We start from the raw sequence: 16,698 nt of genomic DNA, 5'->3' as shown, positions 1-16,698 counted from the left end.
TGAAAGAGAGAGAGAGAAAGCGTGAGAAAGAAAGAGTAAGAGAGTGAGTGAGAGAGAGAGTGTGATTGAAATGAGAGAAAGTGAATGAGTGAGAGGGAGATAAGAGAGAGAGAGGGGGTGAGTGAAACGAAAATAAAGAAATAGTGACAAATACAGAGATTGGCGATGTGATTTATACATTTTTGGATTGTATTTAAAACTGTCCGTGTATAAGCGATAAGACGGGAAGAATGACCGTCGCAGGGAGAGAGGGGGAGAGAGAGAGAGAGGAGGGGATAGTAGGAGGTGATAAGGAGAAACATAGAGAGGGTGCGAGCTTTCCGTGTATTTGCATGTGTGCGCGCGTATGTCCACGGTCTGCATGTGTATGTGCAAATGCATGCGTGCGTCCGTGTGTGCATGTGCTCGGCGTCGGCTCTGAGGAGAGCATATGGTTGTTCCTTCGCTTAATTCCAGCATCATCCTCACGCGAGTATTAGATCCTCATCAGTAAACAGCAACAACAAGAACATCCCTCATCATCATCATCACCATCATCAACAACAACAACCACCACCACTACTACTACTACTAACTACTTCTACATTAAGCACAGCACTAATTCGAAGAAGCAGCAAGATGGAAGAAGAGGTAAGCAAAGCAGCTTTATGTGCGCTATTTTCATTGAATGAAACGAAATCGTTCGACCGAAACAACGAACTGCTAATAACACCGTTGTAAGCATTTAGGGGCAAACATCGATGACGGTGTTAATAAAGCTTTTGCAAAGGCATGTCGTCCCTAATTCTCTTTCGGTAACCTAAATCTCCCTGGAAACAACTTATTTAACCCCCAGCCAACGAGTAAAGATACAATCATAGACATTTCAACTGTGACAGTCGGTCGTCTGTTTGTTTTCATCCATAACACTTCGAGGGAACTACATTCTCTAAATTGCCCTGTGCTTTATATTATAATTGTGATATCTACGTTCCGAGTTCAATACCCACCGAGGTCGACTTTTGTCTTTCATTCTTTCGGGATCGACAAAATAAGTAGCAGTAATCGATGTAATCGAACAGCCTCTTCCCACAACATTTCAGACCTTTCACCTGTAGCAGAAAGGACTATTATAATTATTTTAGACAAAAAGATGTAATACCAAATAGAATTAGTTGATGTTTCTAGATAGTCGGCTGCTGCGTAGAGCCTCACTTCTTCTTTGCCTTACAATCCCTTGTGGTTGTTGTTCGGCCGTGGTTCAGACCTGATCTAACAGGTATAAATCGCCAAATTCCAAAATATTCCATAAATATCATGCCATTTTTTTTTTTTTTTGCGTATGTATGACTATATTATCTGTTACATCTTTTCCTTGCTTAAGATGCAAAGGTATGAACGTGAGGCAGATCTAGCTGCTGCTTCAAACGATTCGGCCCACCACAAAGAGGTCCCATTGTTGAGTTGCTGCTGCTGCTGCTGCCGCTGAGGCGGGGCAGCGTCCTCTCCCACCTGGATCGGACAGACTTAACGTCGTTTAATCGTATAATTAATAAATACTATAGACATACACTACCTGATCCACCGGAGGAGCATACACATACATACATACATATACATACATATACATACATACATACATATACATACATACATACATATACATACATACATACATATACATACATACATATATATATATATATATATATATATATATATACACACACACACACGCCGATCTTTCGGTATTAGTAGACGACGTCATTCACTCTCTCGTTTTCGACCTAGCCTCTTTATGTCACGAAGGAGCGGTGTGTGGGCGAATGGCGTCCTTTACTAATTCCAAAAGATTCCTATATATGTATATAAATAACTGTATGTATGTATGTACGTATGCCTGTGGACTGTCAGCCTGCTAGAAATCACAGTCAAATCTCAAATCACACATTATTTTAGACAAGCGAAAGAACACATGTGATAACAGTAGTCCTCCATGTATTGTGGTCGAAAAATAGACAGACGAGATGGTCACCGCTGAAGTGTCTTTGACCCTTGGTCTACTAGTTCAAGGCTGAAATGACTTAAATAAGAACAATAGCATGCACACACACACACACACACACATACATACATACGTACGTACGTACATACATACACACATACGTACATACATAGATGTGGTGCACCTGAGCACTGTATACAACAATTCCATTATTATACATACATACATACATACATACATACATGCGTAAAGATGGAGAATATATTTATGAATTTTTGCAATATCTTCATTGTATTTTCATATTTCTCTTTGTTTTATCAGTACTTTGTATGTATGTATGTATGTATGTATGTATGTACGTCATGCATGTGTGTGTGCGTGCGCGTGTCTGTATATATATATATATATATATATATATATATATATATACATATGTGTGTGTGTGTGTGTATGTATGTGTGTGTGTGTGTGTTTCTCCAAACACACGCATGCATGCACACACTTTGTGAGACTGGAGGAGAGTACGAAGCTCATGACCGATGTAGGCCATCTGAGAATATATACATTGCACGTGTATGTGTGGGAGAGTGACAGAGAGAGGGAGAGACAGACAGACAAAAATTTGCTTAATAATCAAGAAACTACATCTGTTTCTCAAGGGTCTAGAAATCTTTCGCAAAACAGTTGTCAAACTTAAGGTCCTTGAGTCACGGATGTAAATTCTCGGCAATTAATGGACTAAAGTTTTCTGTGTATCGGATTGAGTTATATAGCTTCCGTTTGTATAACTTATCACATATATGCATGCATGCATGCATGCATGCATACATACAAACACACGTATGTATGTTTGTATGCAGGCATACAATACATGAATGCATGTATGTCTATATATACATGCATGCATATATGAATGTAGGTATGCTTGTATATATGTATATATATACACAAACATACATGCATATATACATATATATATGTGTATGTATATATATATGACACATTTTATATACATCGTATATTATATACATCGCGTGTATCTAATATATATAGTATACAATATATATATATCTTGTAGTATTTTTAGATGGTTGTGTAATTGTGTATCCGTCATGTCAGCTCTGATCCAGCTGACCTATTATCACAGACTTTCCAACCGTGGCTGTCCCTTATTGCCTCTTTTATTCAGATATAGTATATTTAGAGCTGTAGTCTTCACTCTTCTAATATTTTCAGCCAAAAAAGTAGAGTGTAATTTTGATGGCTTAGTTTGGCCACTAGAGACACAACCTACCATTCATCTCCAGTGTTGTTAAGGTCAAGGTCAGTCGTGATCCAGCAAATCTTATGACTAAGTTCGTCCTCACGTCCCTTACCCAAAGCAGCTTGTCTTTCACTTTTTTCTCATTATCTCCTCAATATCTAATAACCTCGTAATCTCGCTGTGGTTTCTTATTCTTTTGCTTACAACCCAAGAGACAGTAACAACACGTTTTCTAAATCTACTTTATTGCCAGACGAAGGGCAAAGAGCCGAAACGTTACATTGTATTCTTGCCACTGTAGTTGAATTTTGCTAACATTCTCCTTCTTGTATTAAACAATGTGTCCTTACTGGTTTTTTTTAAAGGAATTAAACTGTTAAACGTGTGATTTGAAAGGGAATTCGAGTGATTTTGAGCAATTGTCTCACCACGTTGAATGAGTCACCACCGTCAATTCACGGTTATGTATGCATGTGTGTATGTGTGCATGTATGTGCGATGCATGCTGTATGTACGTGTGTATGCATGCATGCGTGTATGCATGTGTATACATGGATACCTGTTTGCATGTATGTATGAATGCAAGCAGACATGTATACATGCATGTATCTATATATATGCATGCATCTGTGCATTCATGTGTGTATCTATGTATTGAGGGATGCATACATGAATATATGTATGCGTGTTTGTTGCATGTAATGAATGTATACAGGTGTGAGAGTATGTATGTGTGTATGCATGCATTCATGTATGTACGTATGTGTGTATGTATGTATATATGTATGTGTATATGCATTCATTCATGTATGTATGTATGTTTGTATGTATGTGTATATGCATGCATGTATGTATGTATGTATGTGTATATGTATGCATTCATGTATGTATGTATGTATGTATGTATGTATGTATGTATGTATGTATGCATGCATGCTTGCATGTATGTATGTACTGAGTGTGGAGATATAATTGTTTAGCCTTAAAGCAGTGTTGATCGACTTGACATATGACCAAATAAATTCCATCCCGCCTTATTTTCTATTTCTTCAGGCAGTGTATCAAGGAATATATTCTAATGTACCTACTTTCTTTTAAAGCATTAATGTATGCTTCAACTGCCATTTCTAGCAGATCGAACGGCCACGTTGAGGCTCCCTCATAGACCCGCATAAATATACCAGTCATACATTGAGTAGAATTTCACTGCCATTGACTCTTTCCGTAAAAAACGGCAATCTTTTACTGATGTAGGATGTATGTATACATCCCACAAAATATTTTTGTCGTCGCTAGTTATATATGTAATATAAATATATACACATACGTAATTTTGTCTTCGCCGTCAATAATTCATCCCCCCACACACACATACATAAGCACTACAGCAGGGGGTTTTCAGGCTGTCAGACTGGGATAAATTTATCCCAGGTGATATTTAGCCTTCCCAGCGGGGAAACTTGTTGATTCTAGAGTTCTTTACTTTTCTTCGTTTTTTTTATTTGTTTCAGTCATTTGACTGTGGCCATGCTGGGGCACCGCCTTAATGGGTTTTAGTCGAAGAAATCGACCCCCAGGACTTATTCTTTGTAAGCCTAGTACTTCTTCTATCGGTCTCTTTTGCCGAGCTGCTAAGTTACAGGGACGTAGACACACCAACATCGGTTTGTCAAGCGATGGTGGCGGAGACAAACACAGACACAAAGACACACACACGCACACATATATACGACGGGCTTCTTTCAGTTTCCGTCTGCCAAATCCACTCACAAGGCTTTGGTCGGCCCAAGGCTATAGTAGAAGACGCCCAATGTGCCACGCAGTGGGACTGAAACCAGAACCATGTAGTTGGGAAGCAAGCCTCTTACACAGCCACGCCTACGCCTTTTCTTTTTCTTTCTTTTAATTAATTTATTGCTAATAATTAATTTTTCAGTTATATATTTTTGAAATCTCAGTTTGAAGAGAAAATTTTAAGCAGACCTCTTTCTTTCTTTCTTTCTTTCATTCATTTCTTTTTTTGGAGGGAAAAATACATTTTTCTTTCTCTTTCTCTCATTTGAGATTTAACGATTTTTATAGCATGCTTCGTACTGTGTTGCTTAATGGGAACAGTCTAATTTATGAACTTCCTAATGAAAAGACAGAAGTAGCAATCAGTCAGAACGTGTTTAGCTTTAATAACCTGTTCATCATTTGTTCACAAATTCATGAAATAACATTGTTACGTGCTGTTGTTGTTGTTGTTACTACTACTACTACTACTACTACTACTACTACTACTGCTACATTAAAGTGGCGAGGTGACAGAATCTAGAGCGTCGGACAAAATGATTAACGGTATTTCGTCTGTAAGGCGGCGAGCTGGCAGAAACGTTAGCATGCCGGACGAAATGCGTAGCAGTATTTCGTCTGCCGTTACGTTCTGAGTTCAAATTCCGCCGAGGTCGATTTTGCCTTTCATCCTTTCGGGGTCGATTAAATAAGTACCAGTTACGCACTGGGGTCGATATAATCGACTTAATCCGTTTGTCTGTCCTTTATCGTCCCCTCTGTGTTTAGCTCCTTGTGGGTAGTAAAGAAATAGGTATTTCGTCTGCCGCTACGTTCTGAGTTCAAATTCCGCCGAGGTCGACTTTGCCTTTCATCCTTTCGAGGTCGATTAAATAAGTACCAGTTATGCACAGGGGTCGATATAATCGACTTAATCTGTTTGGCCTCTCTGTGGGTAGTAAAGAAATAGGTATTTCGTCCGTCTTTACGTTCAACAAACAACAATAATAATAATAACATCGAAAAAATACCTTAAGAGTGAGAACCCAGGTTCGAAATTTCCCCCAAGACACCTGATGAAGGCTGGGGGGTATATCAGCCGAAACGTTGTGTTAACAACAGACAAGATGAGGACAAATATCCGTCGAATGTAAATAATGTACATAACTCCTCATCTCTTAAATATAGAACTGAATTCCATTAGTTTTCCAACAAGATCCTGGTGAATTTGATCCTTCTGTATGGGTATGAGATCTGGACTCTTACAGCTGACATGGAGCAAAAAATTCAGTAATTTGAGCACAAGTCCTTCACAAGGTTGTTACTCATCCCGTACACAGACCACAAAACGTACGGCTTAGGCAGCAAATCAGTAAATACGCTGCCAGACAACAATTCCTTGTGCAGGTAAAAAGACGGAAGCTTGCCTGGTAAACTCATGTATCCCGCTACAATTCCCTGCCCAAAATTATCCTTCAGGGTAGAGTTGAGGGAGGGCGAAGGAAAGACTGACAGAGAAAATACTGGTTTGACACCATAAAGGACTGGTCAGGTCACAACAGTGTGGATCTGTTGTGACCTGACAGCGAACAGAGTCCAGTGGCAACAGCTGACTACGAAAGCATGTAGAGTGGCAGCGCAACGACTGGCTGCATCAGTCAAGGGGTCTTGGCAATGACCTTCAGGAGAAATTATTATTGTTAAGGATTTTTGAACTTCAAAACAATGGTTTCAAATTTTGGAACAAGCCCGGCAATTTTAAGTGAAGGGGCAAATCGATTAAAACGATCCCAGTGTTAAAACTGGTACTTATTTTATCTACCCCGAAAGAGATGAAAGGCAAAGTCGACATCGGCGAAATTCGAACCTCTGAACGTAAAATGTTCAGAAGAAATGCAACGAAGCAGTTTGCCCGACTCGCTAAGCAATTCTACCAACGCGCAAACTTTTATTGAACATCGACCAATAATTATTTTTAATTACTGCTTCTTTAATTTTCTCATCGTTCGTTGTTTTAATTCTAGTCGGAGTGTAAAGTTAATATCCTAAACAAAACGCACTGGGAGTAAATTTACTTTTAAAATATTGCCAGAACGGGGTTAATTGTTAGGAAACTCTGCCCTACAGGTCTTCTGTAGTAAATAAAAGTAAAATGAAATTCCTTCCGGAGTCATAACGACTCATAAGGGCCGGTTTCCCAATTCCCATGGCGTATACATTCCCCACCTGCTCATTTTTGCTAGCTGCGTGGACGGGAGCAACGTGAAATAAAGTGTTTTGCTCAAGGACAGATCGCGTCACTCGGTCCAGGAATCGAAACCACAATCTTATGATCATGAGTCCAACAGTCCAGCCACTAAGCGAGCCACGCGCCTCCACTTTCTGTAGTAGTTGTTGCTTGTCCCTTCTCGAGCCATACCTGGCTCATAAGGGCCGGTTTCCCGGTTTCATTGGCGTATAGGTTCCACACCTGGACGGGACGCTGGTCCGTCGCAGGTGAGCTGCTAGATGCAGGAGGAAAGAGTGAGAGAAAGTTATGGCGAAAGAGTCAGCAGAAGTTCGCAATTACCTTCTGCCGGAGCCGCGTAGAGCTTAGGCTCATAAATACACACATCTGAGATTCGAACCCGCGATCCCCCGACCGCGAGTCCGCTGCTCTAACCACTAGGCCACGTGCCTCCAAATTTTCTAAAGTAAAGTTATATAAATAAAGTGGTAAATACTTATAGTAAGCAAATTAGTGGTCCCAGTTCTCTGAAGCTACAGGATTTGTGGTGTATATAAACAGACTGGTTACCTCTTTCCCTCGGCGAGGTCAAACTTCTAATGAGAACCTTATTAAGGTTCGAGAATCGATTCAGGTTGTTCTCCCCCAACCCCACAATCTACAGAGAACTGGTTAAATTTGCCTTGTTTATGTTTACCACGTTTATTTATCTTTGTGTGTGTGAGTGTCCATGTATGTATGTTCCGCTCAAAGAGCGTGCGCACACACATACACAAGACCTTCTTCAATTTTAAGACAGACATACAGACAACATGCAAAAGGTCATGTAGAAAACATGAAAAACAGGATATATATATATATTTCTTTACTGCCCACAAGGGGCTAAACATAGAGGGGACAAACAAGGACAGACAAAAGATTAAGTTGATTATATCGACCCCAGTGTGTAACTGGTAGTTATATAATCGACCCCGAAAGGATGAAAGACTAAGTCGACCTCGGCGGAATTTGAACTCAGAACGTAGCGGCAGACGAAATACCGAAATATATATATGAAACATAAGTGTCTGTGCATGTACATGGACACATATGTACATCTGCAAGTATCCCTAAATACGTGTTTTATTTATTTATTTTTTATTTATGCGCCCTTTTCAAGCCTAGCCAGGCTCATGGGACCGGTTTCCCAGTTTCTGTGGCGTATATGTTCCCCCCAGCTGGACGGGACGCCAGTCCATCGCAGCGTTACCCAAGAAACAGGAAGTAAGAGTGAGAGAAAGTTGGGGCGAAAGAGTACGACAGGAGTCGCCACCACCTCCTGCCGGAGCCTCGTGGAGCTTTAGGTGTTTTCGCTCAATAGACACGCACAACGCCCGGTCTGGGAATCGAAACTGCGATCCTCCGACCGCGAGTCCGCTGCTCTAACCACTGGGCCATTGAGCCTCCACTAAAATAAATGCGCCCTTTTAAAGCCTAGCCAGGCTCATGGGCCCGATATCTCGGTTTCAATGGCGTGTGTGTTCCCCAGCTGGACGGGACGCCAGTCCATCGCAGCGTTACTCATTTTTGCCAGATGAGTGAACTGGAGCAACGTGAAATGAGGTGTTTTGCTCAAGAATACATTGCGTCGCCCGGTCCAGGAATCGAAACCACAATCTTACGATCATGATGCTGACACCCTAACCACTAAGCCACGCGCCTCCACAAATACGTGTTTACAGACACATATTCAGCTGATCAAAGGAGTGGAGTGCATACCACGCTTGGCGGATGTGTTACAAACTGTTTGTCGTTATTATGGTTGATCTTACACATAAATAACTGTCTCGATGTATTACCGTTTGTTACCAAATTTCGACCTTTGGCAATCATTATCCGAAATCTCTCTCACTCTCACTCTCTGCGTGTACGACTGCATGTGCGTAGGTGCGTGTTTCGCTATATATCTGACAAAGCGCACGTATTCTACGCCCACGAATCTTTGTGGATCAAAATTATTACTAAATATAGACATGCACAAGATCGATAATATAAACAAGAAAAACACAACTCAAAACATATGCGTATGTCTTTGATTATTTTATTCGGCAGAAGTTACAAAGTGACTCGAAGGCTGAAAGTTTCGTTCAAAGCACTAAAATATATATTAAAAAAAAATATACATACATACATACATACAATAAGTTCCAAGTTGACAAATTATATCACTATTTTGATGAAATTTTCATTGCTTGAAAAATACTGGTCGAGTTTAACAAAATTTAATATGTATTCAATGCATAAAGTGTCATTGTTGGGCCCAAGGCCCAATGAAGAGCCTTCCACGGGAACTAGCTTATCAACCACATAATTCTGGGTTCAGTCCCACTGTGTGACACCTTGGGCAAGTGTCTTCTACTATAGCCACAGGCCAACCAAAGCCTTGTGAGTGGATTTAGTGGATGGAAACTGAAAGAAGCCCGTCGTATATGTGTGCATGTGTGTGTTTGTGTGTCTGTGTTTCCCCCCCCCCAACATTGCTTGACAACTGATGCTGGTGTGTTTACGTCCCCGTAACTTAGCGGTTCTGCAAAAGAGACCGATAGAATAAGTACTAGACTTACAAAGAATAAGTCTTGGGGTCGATTTCTTCGACTAAAGGCAGTGCTCCAGCATGGCCGCAGTCAAATGACTGAAGCTAGTAAAAGAATAAAAGAATATATGTGTGTGTGTGTGTATGTGTGTTTATGTATGTAGACAGCAGTTTGCAATGTTTCACCAAAAAGGAAAACTATAATCATCACTAAATGTTACTAGGGTGTTAGAAACACCTACATTGCTAGAAATAAGAGCTAAAATGCTCTATTGTTGTAATCAAAGCACATAATTGTATACACATAAACACATGTATGTATGTATGTATGTATGTATGTATGTATGTATGTATGTATGTATGTACGTATGTATGTATGTGTGTATGATGTAAGTATGTTAGGCGCGCTCCGAGGATATTCATGATTGTTCGGTCATTCCAAACAGACATGAAAGGTGTCATTCAATCTGATGGTTCTTACTCGGACTACTTCAACATTCGTTAAGGAGTAAAACACAGCTGTGTGCTTTCTCCTTTACCCTGATCAGCATCTTCTTTGCATTGTCGCGTAGAAGCACACCATTGGTGTTTAACTTCCAATAAAATCAGGCACGAAGCTTTTCAGTCTGTGCCGACTGAGGACGAAAACGAAAGTAGGCAAAGTCACGTGGTTGGGAAGCAAGCCTCTTAACCATACAACAACACGGCTACAATATTGAACAAACAAAATTGGATTCTTAAAATGGAAGTGTTTGGGAATCAACTGCATGAAACCTCAGATTACCCTGACCGCACAAGTACCTTGAAGTTCAAATATCCATAACATATAACAATTTATTTCTTTATTGCCTACAAGGGGCTAAACAAAGAAGGGACAAACAAGGACAGACAAAGGGATTAAGCCGATTACATCGACCCCAGTACGTAACTGGTACTTAATTTATCGACCCCGAAAGGATGAAGGGCAAAGTCGACCTCGGCGGAATTTGAACTCAGAACGTAACGGCTAAGCATTTCGCCCGGCGTGCTAACGTTTCTGCCAGCTCGCCGCCTTATAATAATTTCTACTAAACGTCATCGTCACGATCCCTGAACCGATGCATACCAATCGTTGCGCTTTTGTAGTCAACTGTTGCCACGAGTCTCTGTTCCAGTCGTGATGTTACACCAGGTTGATACTGTAAAAATCAAGATTATCTCTGCCTGCCTTTCTTTCGCCCTCTCTCAACTGTGCCCCGAAGAATAGTTTTGGGTAAGGAATTGCGGCGGGATACATAAGCTTACCAGGCAAGCCTCCGTCTTTTTACCTGTCTGTCTGCCAGCGTATTTATTGACAAAGCTGTACTTTCTTCCAGTTCTTGCGGCCAGTCTTTGTTTGTTTGTTGAGCGAAGCGGTCTTCGTCCGTAGTGGGAGGAGTCCGATACGTGGTCCTTTGCTATTCGTAAGACCCGCAGAAGAGAAAGCAGATCAACCTCCGACACCGACGGATGGATGAATGCGCATCCAGGCTCAGCGTTCGCGTAGGAAGTCGGGGACAAGAAACAGGAAGAAAGTTAGAGCGAAAGAGTACAACAGGGAGCCTCGTGAAGCTTTTAGGTGTTTTCGCTCAATAAACACACATAACGCCCGGTTTGGGAATCGAAACCGCGATCCTCCGACCGCGAGTCCGCTGCCATTGCGCCTCCACATGCGGCCAGTCTTCAACCACATGGCTAGAGTCAACCCATTTAACTATGCCGATTTCGTCTCCTGCTAACATTTCGTTAAACGCACTGGAAGGCAACACCTCTGTCTCTATTCTCACTTTTCTCTCCAAGTGTTACCTGACGATGCCGGCAAAAGCTTTGCCCGAGAGGAACAACTGTCTTCAAACCAACCAACCGTGTCCCTCGTTATAACTTCCGTCGTCATAGCAACCAGGTGGAAAGAAACTATTCATTTCTTCTTCTTCCAGGCCAATAAGAACATTCTTTCTCATCTTGGCACTTGATCAGTCTTGTAAGGAATTGATACCCCAGGACTCATTCGGTACTCTATTTTATTGACTCCTGTCCTTGACTGGTACTTTGTTTTATCAGCCTCGAAAGGATGGAAAGCAAAGCTGATTACGGTGGAATTCGAAATCAGAACTTAAGAATCAGAAACAAACCTACCCACCATACACAAAACATTTCGTTCGATGCTCTAACGATTCTGCCAGCCTTACCATCTTCGACGGGTCACTTTTTTTTTTATTAACACGCACAAACGATTGGTACCAGTAATACTACATCTAATACAGGGACTAAACTCCCACCACCACCACCACCACCACCACTCTCCGCCTCTGCTCGATGCTACTGTAAACTACTCAAGTAATAGCACGTCATTACCTCTTAATTAGATTGCTTAATTAATTCGTCTCATCCGCTTTGCCTAGCTTACTGGTTTTGTTGTCATCGTCGCTGCTGTTGTTGTTGTTTTTGGTAGTGTGGGCGGTGGTGGGGGTGGTGGGGTTTTTGCTGGTAGTGGTGGTGGGGTGGGGTTTGTATCGGCATTGTTGTTGATAGAGGTGGTAGTGGTGGTGAAGGTGTTGGTGCTATGCCTTTGCTGTTGATGGCGGTGGCTAAGGTGTTAGTGTTGGGTGTTACTGGTGGTGGTGGTGGTGCTGGTAATTCCCAGTTGGCTTCGATCCAACGAGCAGACCAATGACCTAAGGCACTCCAACAGTGGCCGTACCGTGATTTTGTTTCTTAAATATAAGTCCACCTTAGATTAGACCATCCAATGGATCTTTTGTTCGGACGGTTTCGTGTGAGCTGAGTGAGGTATAGGGGAGGGGGAGATATTGGCCGCTATTTCTAGCAGATCGAGAGATCATACAGCGATCTCTATGATGGCTTGTTTCTGACAAATTCGCAAATTTTTATTTGGCTGCTATTTCTTGCAAACTGGTGACTGGTGAGTGTGTGTGTGTGTGTGTGTGTCTGTGTTTGCGCGTATGTGTGAGTGTATGTGTGTGTGTTTGCGCGTATGTGTGAGTGTATGTGTGTTGGAGGAGCACTTTTGTTGGTTCATGGCCTTTATCTTGTTTAGGTGATACAACCACCACTACTACAACAACTACTACTACTACTACTACTACTACCCAGCATACCACTACCACTACTTCAACCATCACAACTACCACCTCCACAATCACCACATACACACACACATAAATGCACGTATATGTATATATATATACGCATACGTATATATATACACATACATATACGTATACATGTGTATATATATGTATATATGTGTACATGTATATGTGTTTGTGTCTTCTTGTCTTGACATCATGTGGTAGCTGTAAACGAGAATCACCGTTACACAAGTGGGGTTGTGATGTCCATTTCCAATCTTCCACAAAAACATGTCCGACCACGATGAAATATATGACCTTGCTAAGAATCAGGTGTGTATGTCGGGGGTGGGATGGTAACAGGGAAAGCATAAAAAAAAGGGGAAAATATTTGTGTCAATGAATTCTGTGACCAAATGCAAGGAGGGCAAGGTGGGTAGGAAAAACGATGATGATGATGAGGAGAGGGAATGATGATGATGGTGGTGGTGGTGGTAGTGATCATGATAATGACAATGATGATGACAATGATAGTGCTGATGATGGTGATGACAACAATGATAGATGTCACTCCATCACAAAACCTTTTGAATGCAATGTCAGCTTTTGGCCCGAAGCGATTCTTATGTGACGAGTGTTATTTCAATAAAGGACAAAAGTAATACATTTGACAGGCGACGCTTTTTATTTTTCTACACCAAATTAATGTGTTGGGGTGCTTGTTTATTATAGTTTTGTAATTAAATCTTTTGAAATTACTACTAAATAATGAAACAATATCTTTTACACACACACACACACACATATATATATATATATATATACATATACATATGAGAGGGATGACCACTATGTGGACAACCCTTATGCTAGAAGTAGATCCGCTATGGTCTTACCACTAAGAAATGTTCTCAAGAAAAATTTATCAAAAATTTATATATATGTGACTGCGTGTGTACTGTTGGCAAATTTTTTTCCTTCGTCTTCCCTTCTCTGGATCTTTCCGTTTCCTATGTTTCTGACGAAGAGCTTCGCTCGAAACGTTAAACCCTCCTTCTTCCCTTCCTTCCTGAGCGTCCAATAATACTATATTTGTTCCACGTCCTCACATTGTTGTGTTTTCTCTTTGTGTTTTCATGTTTGGATTAACTTTATATATATATATATATATGATTCAGCAAAAATTTAGATTCAGATGAATATAATACTTAAGTTGAGGCACCAGAATTTAATACGGTATTATCCATAAAATTTCAAAATAAGAGGTGATTAGAATCAAAATAAGCAACAAGGATATAGATATACATGTATGTATGTATGTATGTATGTATGTATGTATATATATTTATTTTATAGAAGGAGCTTCTACAGGACTAGAACTGTTTCATTCAAAAGAAATCATCAGGAAGCTTCCTGATGATTTCTTTTGAATGAAACAGTTCTAGTCCTGTAGAAGCTCCTTCTATAAAATAAATTAATTTACTCTGCTATGTATTGAGTACCTTATTTACTGTGGTTAACCCCGACTCAACCCGGGACCTACATATGTATAATATATATATATATATATACATATACATATGAGAGGGATGACCACTATGTGGACAACCCTTATGCTAGAAGTAGATCCGCTATGGTCTTACCACTAAGAAATGTTCTCAAGAAAAATTTATCAAAAATTTATATATATGTGACTGCGTGTGTACTGTTGGCAAATTTTTTTCCTTCGTCTTCCCTTCTCTGGATCTTTCCGTTTCCTATGTTTCTGACGAAGAGCTTCGCTCGAAACGTTAAACCCTCCTTCTTCCCTTCCTTCCTGAGCGTCCAATAATACTATATTTGTTCCACGTCCTCACATTGTTGTGTTTTCTCTTTGTGTTTTCATGTTTGGATTAACTTTATATATATATATATATATGATTCAGCAAAAATTTAGATTCAGATGAATATAATACTTAAGTTGAGGCACCAGAATTTAATACGGTATTATCCATAAAATTTCAAAATAAGAGGTGATTAGAATCAAAATAAGCAACAAGGATATAGATATACATGTATGTATGTATGTATGTATGTATGTATGTATATATATTTATTTTATAGAAGGAGCTTCTACAGGACTAGAACTGTTTCATTCAAAAGAAATCATCAGGAAGCTTCCTGATGATTCTTTTGAATGAAACAGTTCTAGTCCTGTAGAAGCTCCTTCTATAAAATAAATTAATTTACTCTGCTATGTATTGAGTACCTTATTTACTGTGGTTAACCCCGACTCAACCCGGGACCTACATATGTATATATATATATATATATATATATATAACAATTTAGGAGTGACCCTAACAGGTCACTCGTCCACCAGAAAGAGCAGCCATAACTCACACCGCCAAGTAGTAGTAATTCAGAAATAAGGTGAAAATTTAAAAACATTTACCCTAATTCATCTTTTAGACGTTGCAACGTTTCTGTGTCATTAATGATTAAATTAGCTTAATTAAATTAAATTAAGCTAATCTACCATAGGTTACACTTCATCAGTAAAAAACCTGGGAGAGACAAATATACACGAGGCGTCTGTATCGATGCCTACGGAATATCTGTCTTAAAATTTTCAAGACTGACGTATGACGTAACCTATGGTAGATTAGCTTAATTTAATTTAATTAAGCTAATTTAATCATTAATGACACAGAAACGTTGCAACGTCTAAAAGATGAATTAGGGTAAATGTTTTTAAATTTTCACCTTATTTCTGAATTACTACTACTTGGCGGTGTGAGTTATGGCTGCTCTTTCTGGTGGACGAGTGACCTGTTAGGGTCACTCCTAAATTGTTATATTTATATATTTAGTCGATGACTATTTTCTCTTTTCCACCAGGCCACTGGTAGCGATAAATTTCTATTGAATTTTTTTGCTACCCTAAATTGACTATATATATATATATATATATATATGCGGCACTCGGTCGGGTACGACGATGAGGGTTTGGGCTGATCTGATCAACGGAAAAGCTTGCTCATGAAATTAACGCCTGGTCTGGGAAGTAAAACTGCGATTCCACTGCCCAAACCACTGGACCATTGTGCCTCCACTTATATATATATATATATTGTATAATAAAACAGAGGAAACAAAGGAAAATATGCATGGCTTTGAAAAGTTGGCAGAGAATGAATGTGTACAATGCTAATAAGGAAAAGAATTTATTGAATGGGAATAAAATATGGAAATAAACAACAATGGAAGTAGCATTGGTAAAAAGCATGACTTTGTGAAATTTTCAAATGTTATTTGAACTTTGGTTGAAGATGAAAATGTAGTTACAAGGACAAAAAACAAAATGTGTATTTATACACTTATTTATACGAAGGCATAGCAGTGTGGTTAAGAAACATGCTTCCCAACCATGTAGTCTTAGGTTCAGTCCCACTATGTAGCACCTTTGGCAAGCATCTTCTATTAGATCCTCAGGCCAACCAAAGCATTGTGAGTGGATTAGGTAGATGGACACTAAAGGAGGTGCATTGTGTATGTATATATATATAAAGAAAGAAATATATATATATATATATTGCATTTGTTGCAGATGGCGTGTCTGAGTTCCCCATCCGCTAAACAACTCTTGTTCCCAATGCCAACCAGTGTAATATACATTTGTGTATGCAATTATTTAGTGAAGAATTTCTCCCAACTACTTTGGCAAGTACAGTGAACGCCTGAACTTGTTTGGACTTGTCACCCATTACTCGCAAAATTAATTGAAAT

At 39.8% G+C, this 16,698-nt stretch overlaps 1 protein-coding gene across 3 annotated transcripts in view; it reads left to right on the top strand.

Moving 5' to 3' along the window:
• The first annotated feature begins 351 nt into the window (after positions 1 to 351).
• LOC115224771 (solute carrier family 2, facilitated glucose transporter member 3-like) overlaps positions 352 to 16,698 on the top strand; it is an 89,096-nt gene continuing 72,749 nt past the window's right edge. For all 3 annotated transcript variants that reach the window (XM_036513582.1, XM_036513583.1, XM_036513584.1), the window contains exon 1: positions 352 to 630. In XM_036513582.1, the coding sequence (XP_036369475.1) occupies positions 619 to 630 (12 nt within the window). In that variant the 5' untranslated portion in view covers positions 352 to 618. The remainder of the gene's footprint in view (positions 631 to 16,698) is intronic.

The sequence above is a fragment of the Octopus sinensis genome, linkage group LG26 (genome assembly GCF_006345805.1).
Source record: "Octopus sinensis linkage group LG26, ASM634580v1, whole genome shotgun sequence".
NCBI classification, from domain to species: Eukaryota; Metazoa; Mollusca; class Cephalopoda; order Octopoda; family Octopodidae; genus Octopus; species Octopus sinensis.
Note: the sequence above shows the minus strand (reverse complement) of the source record. Positions and strands in the feature narration are given on the sequence as shown.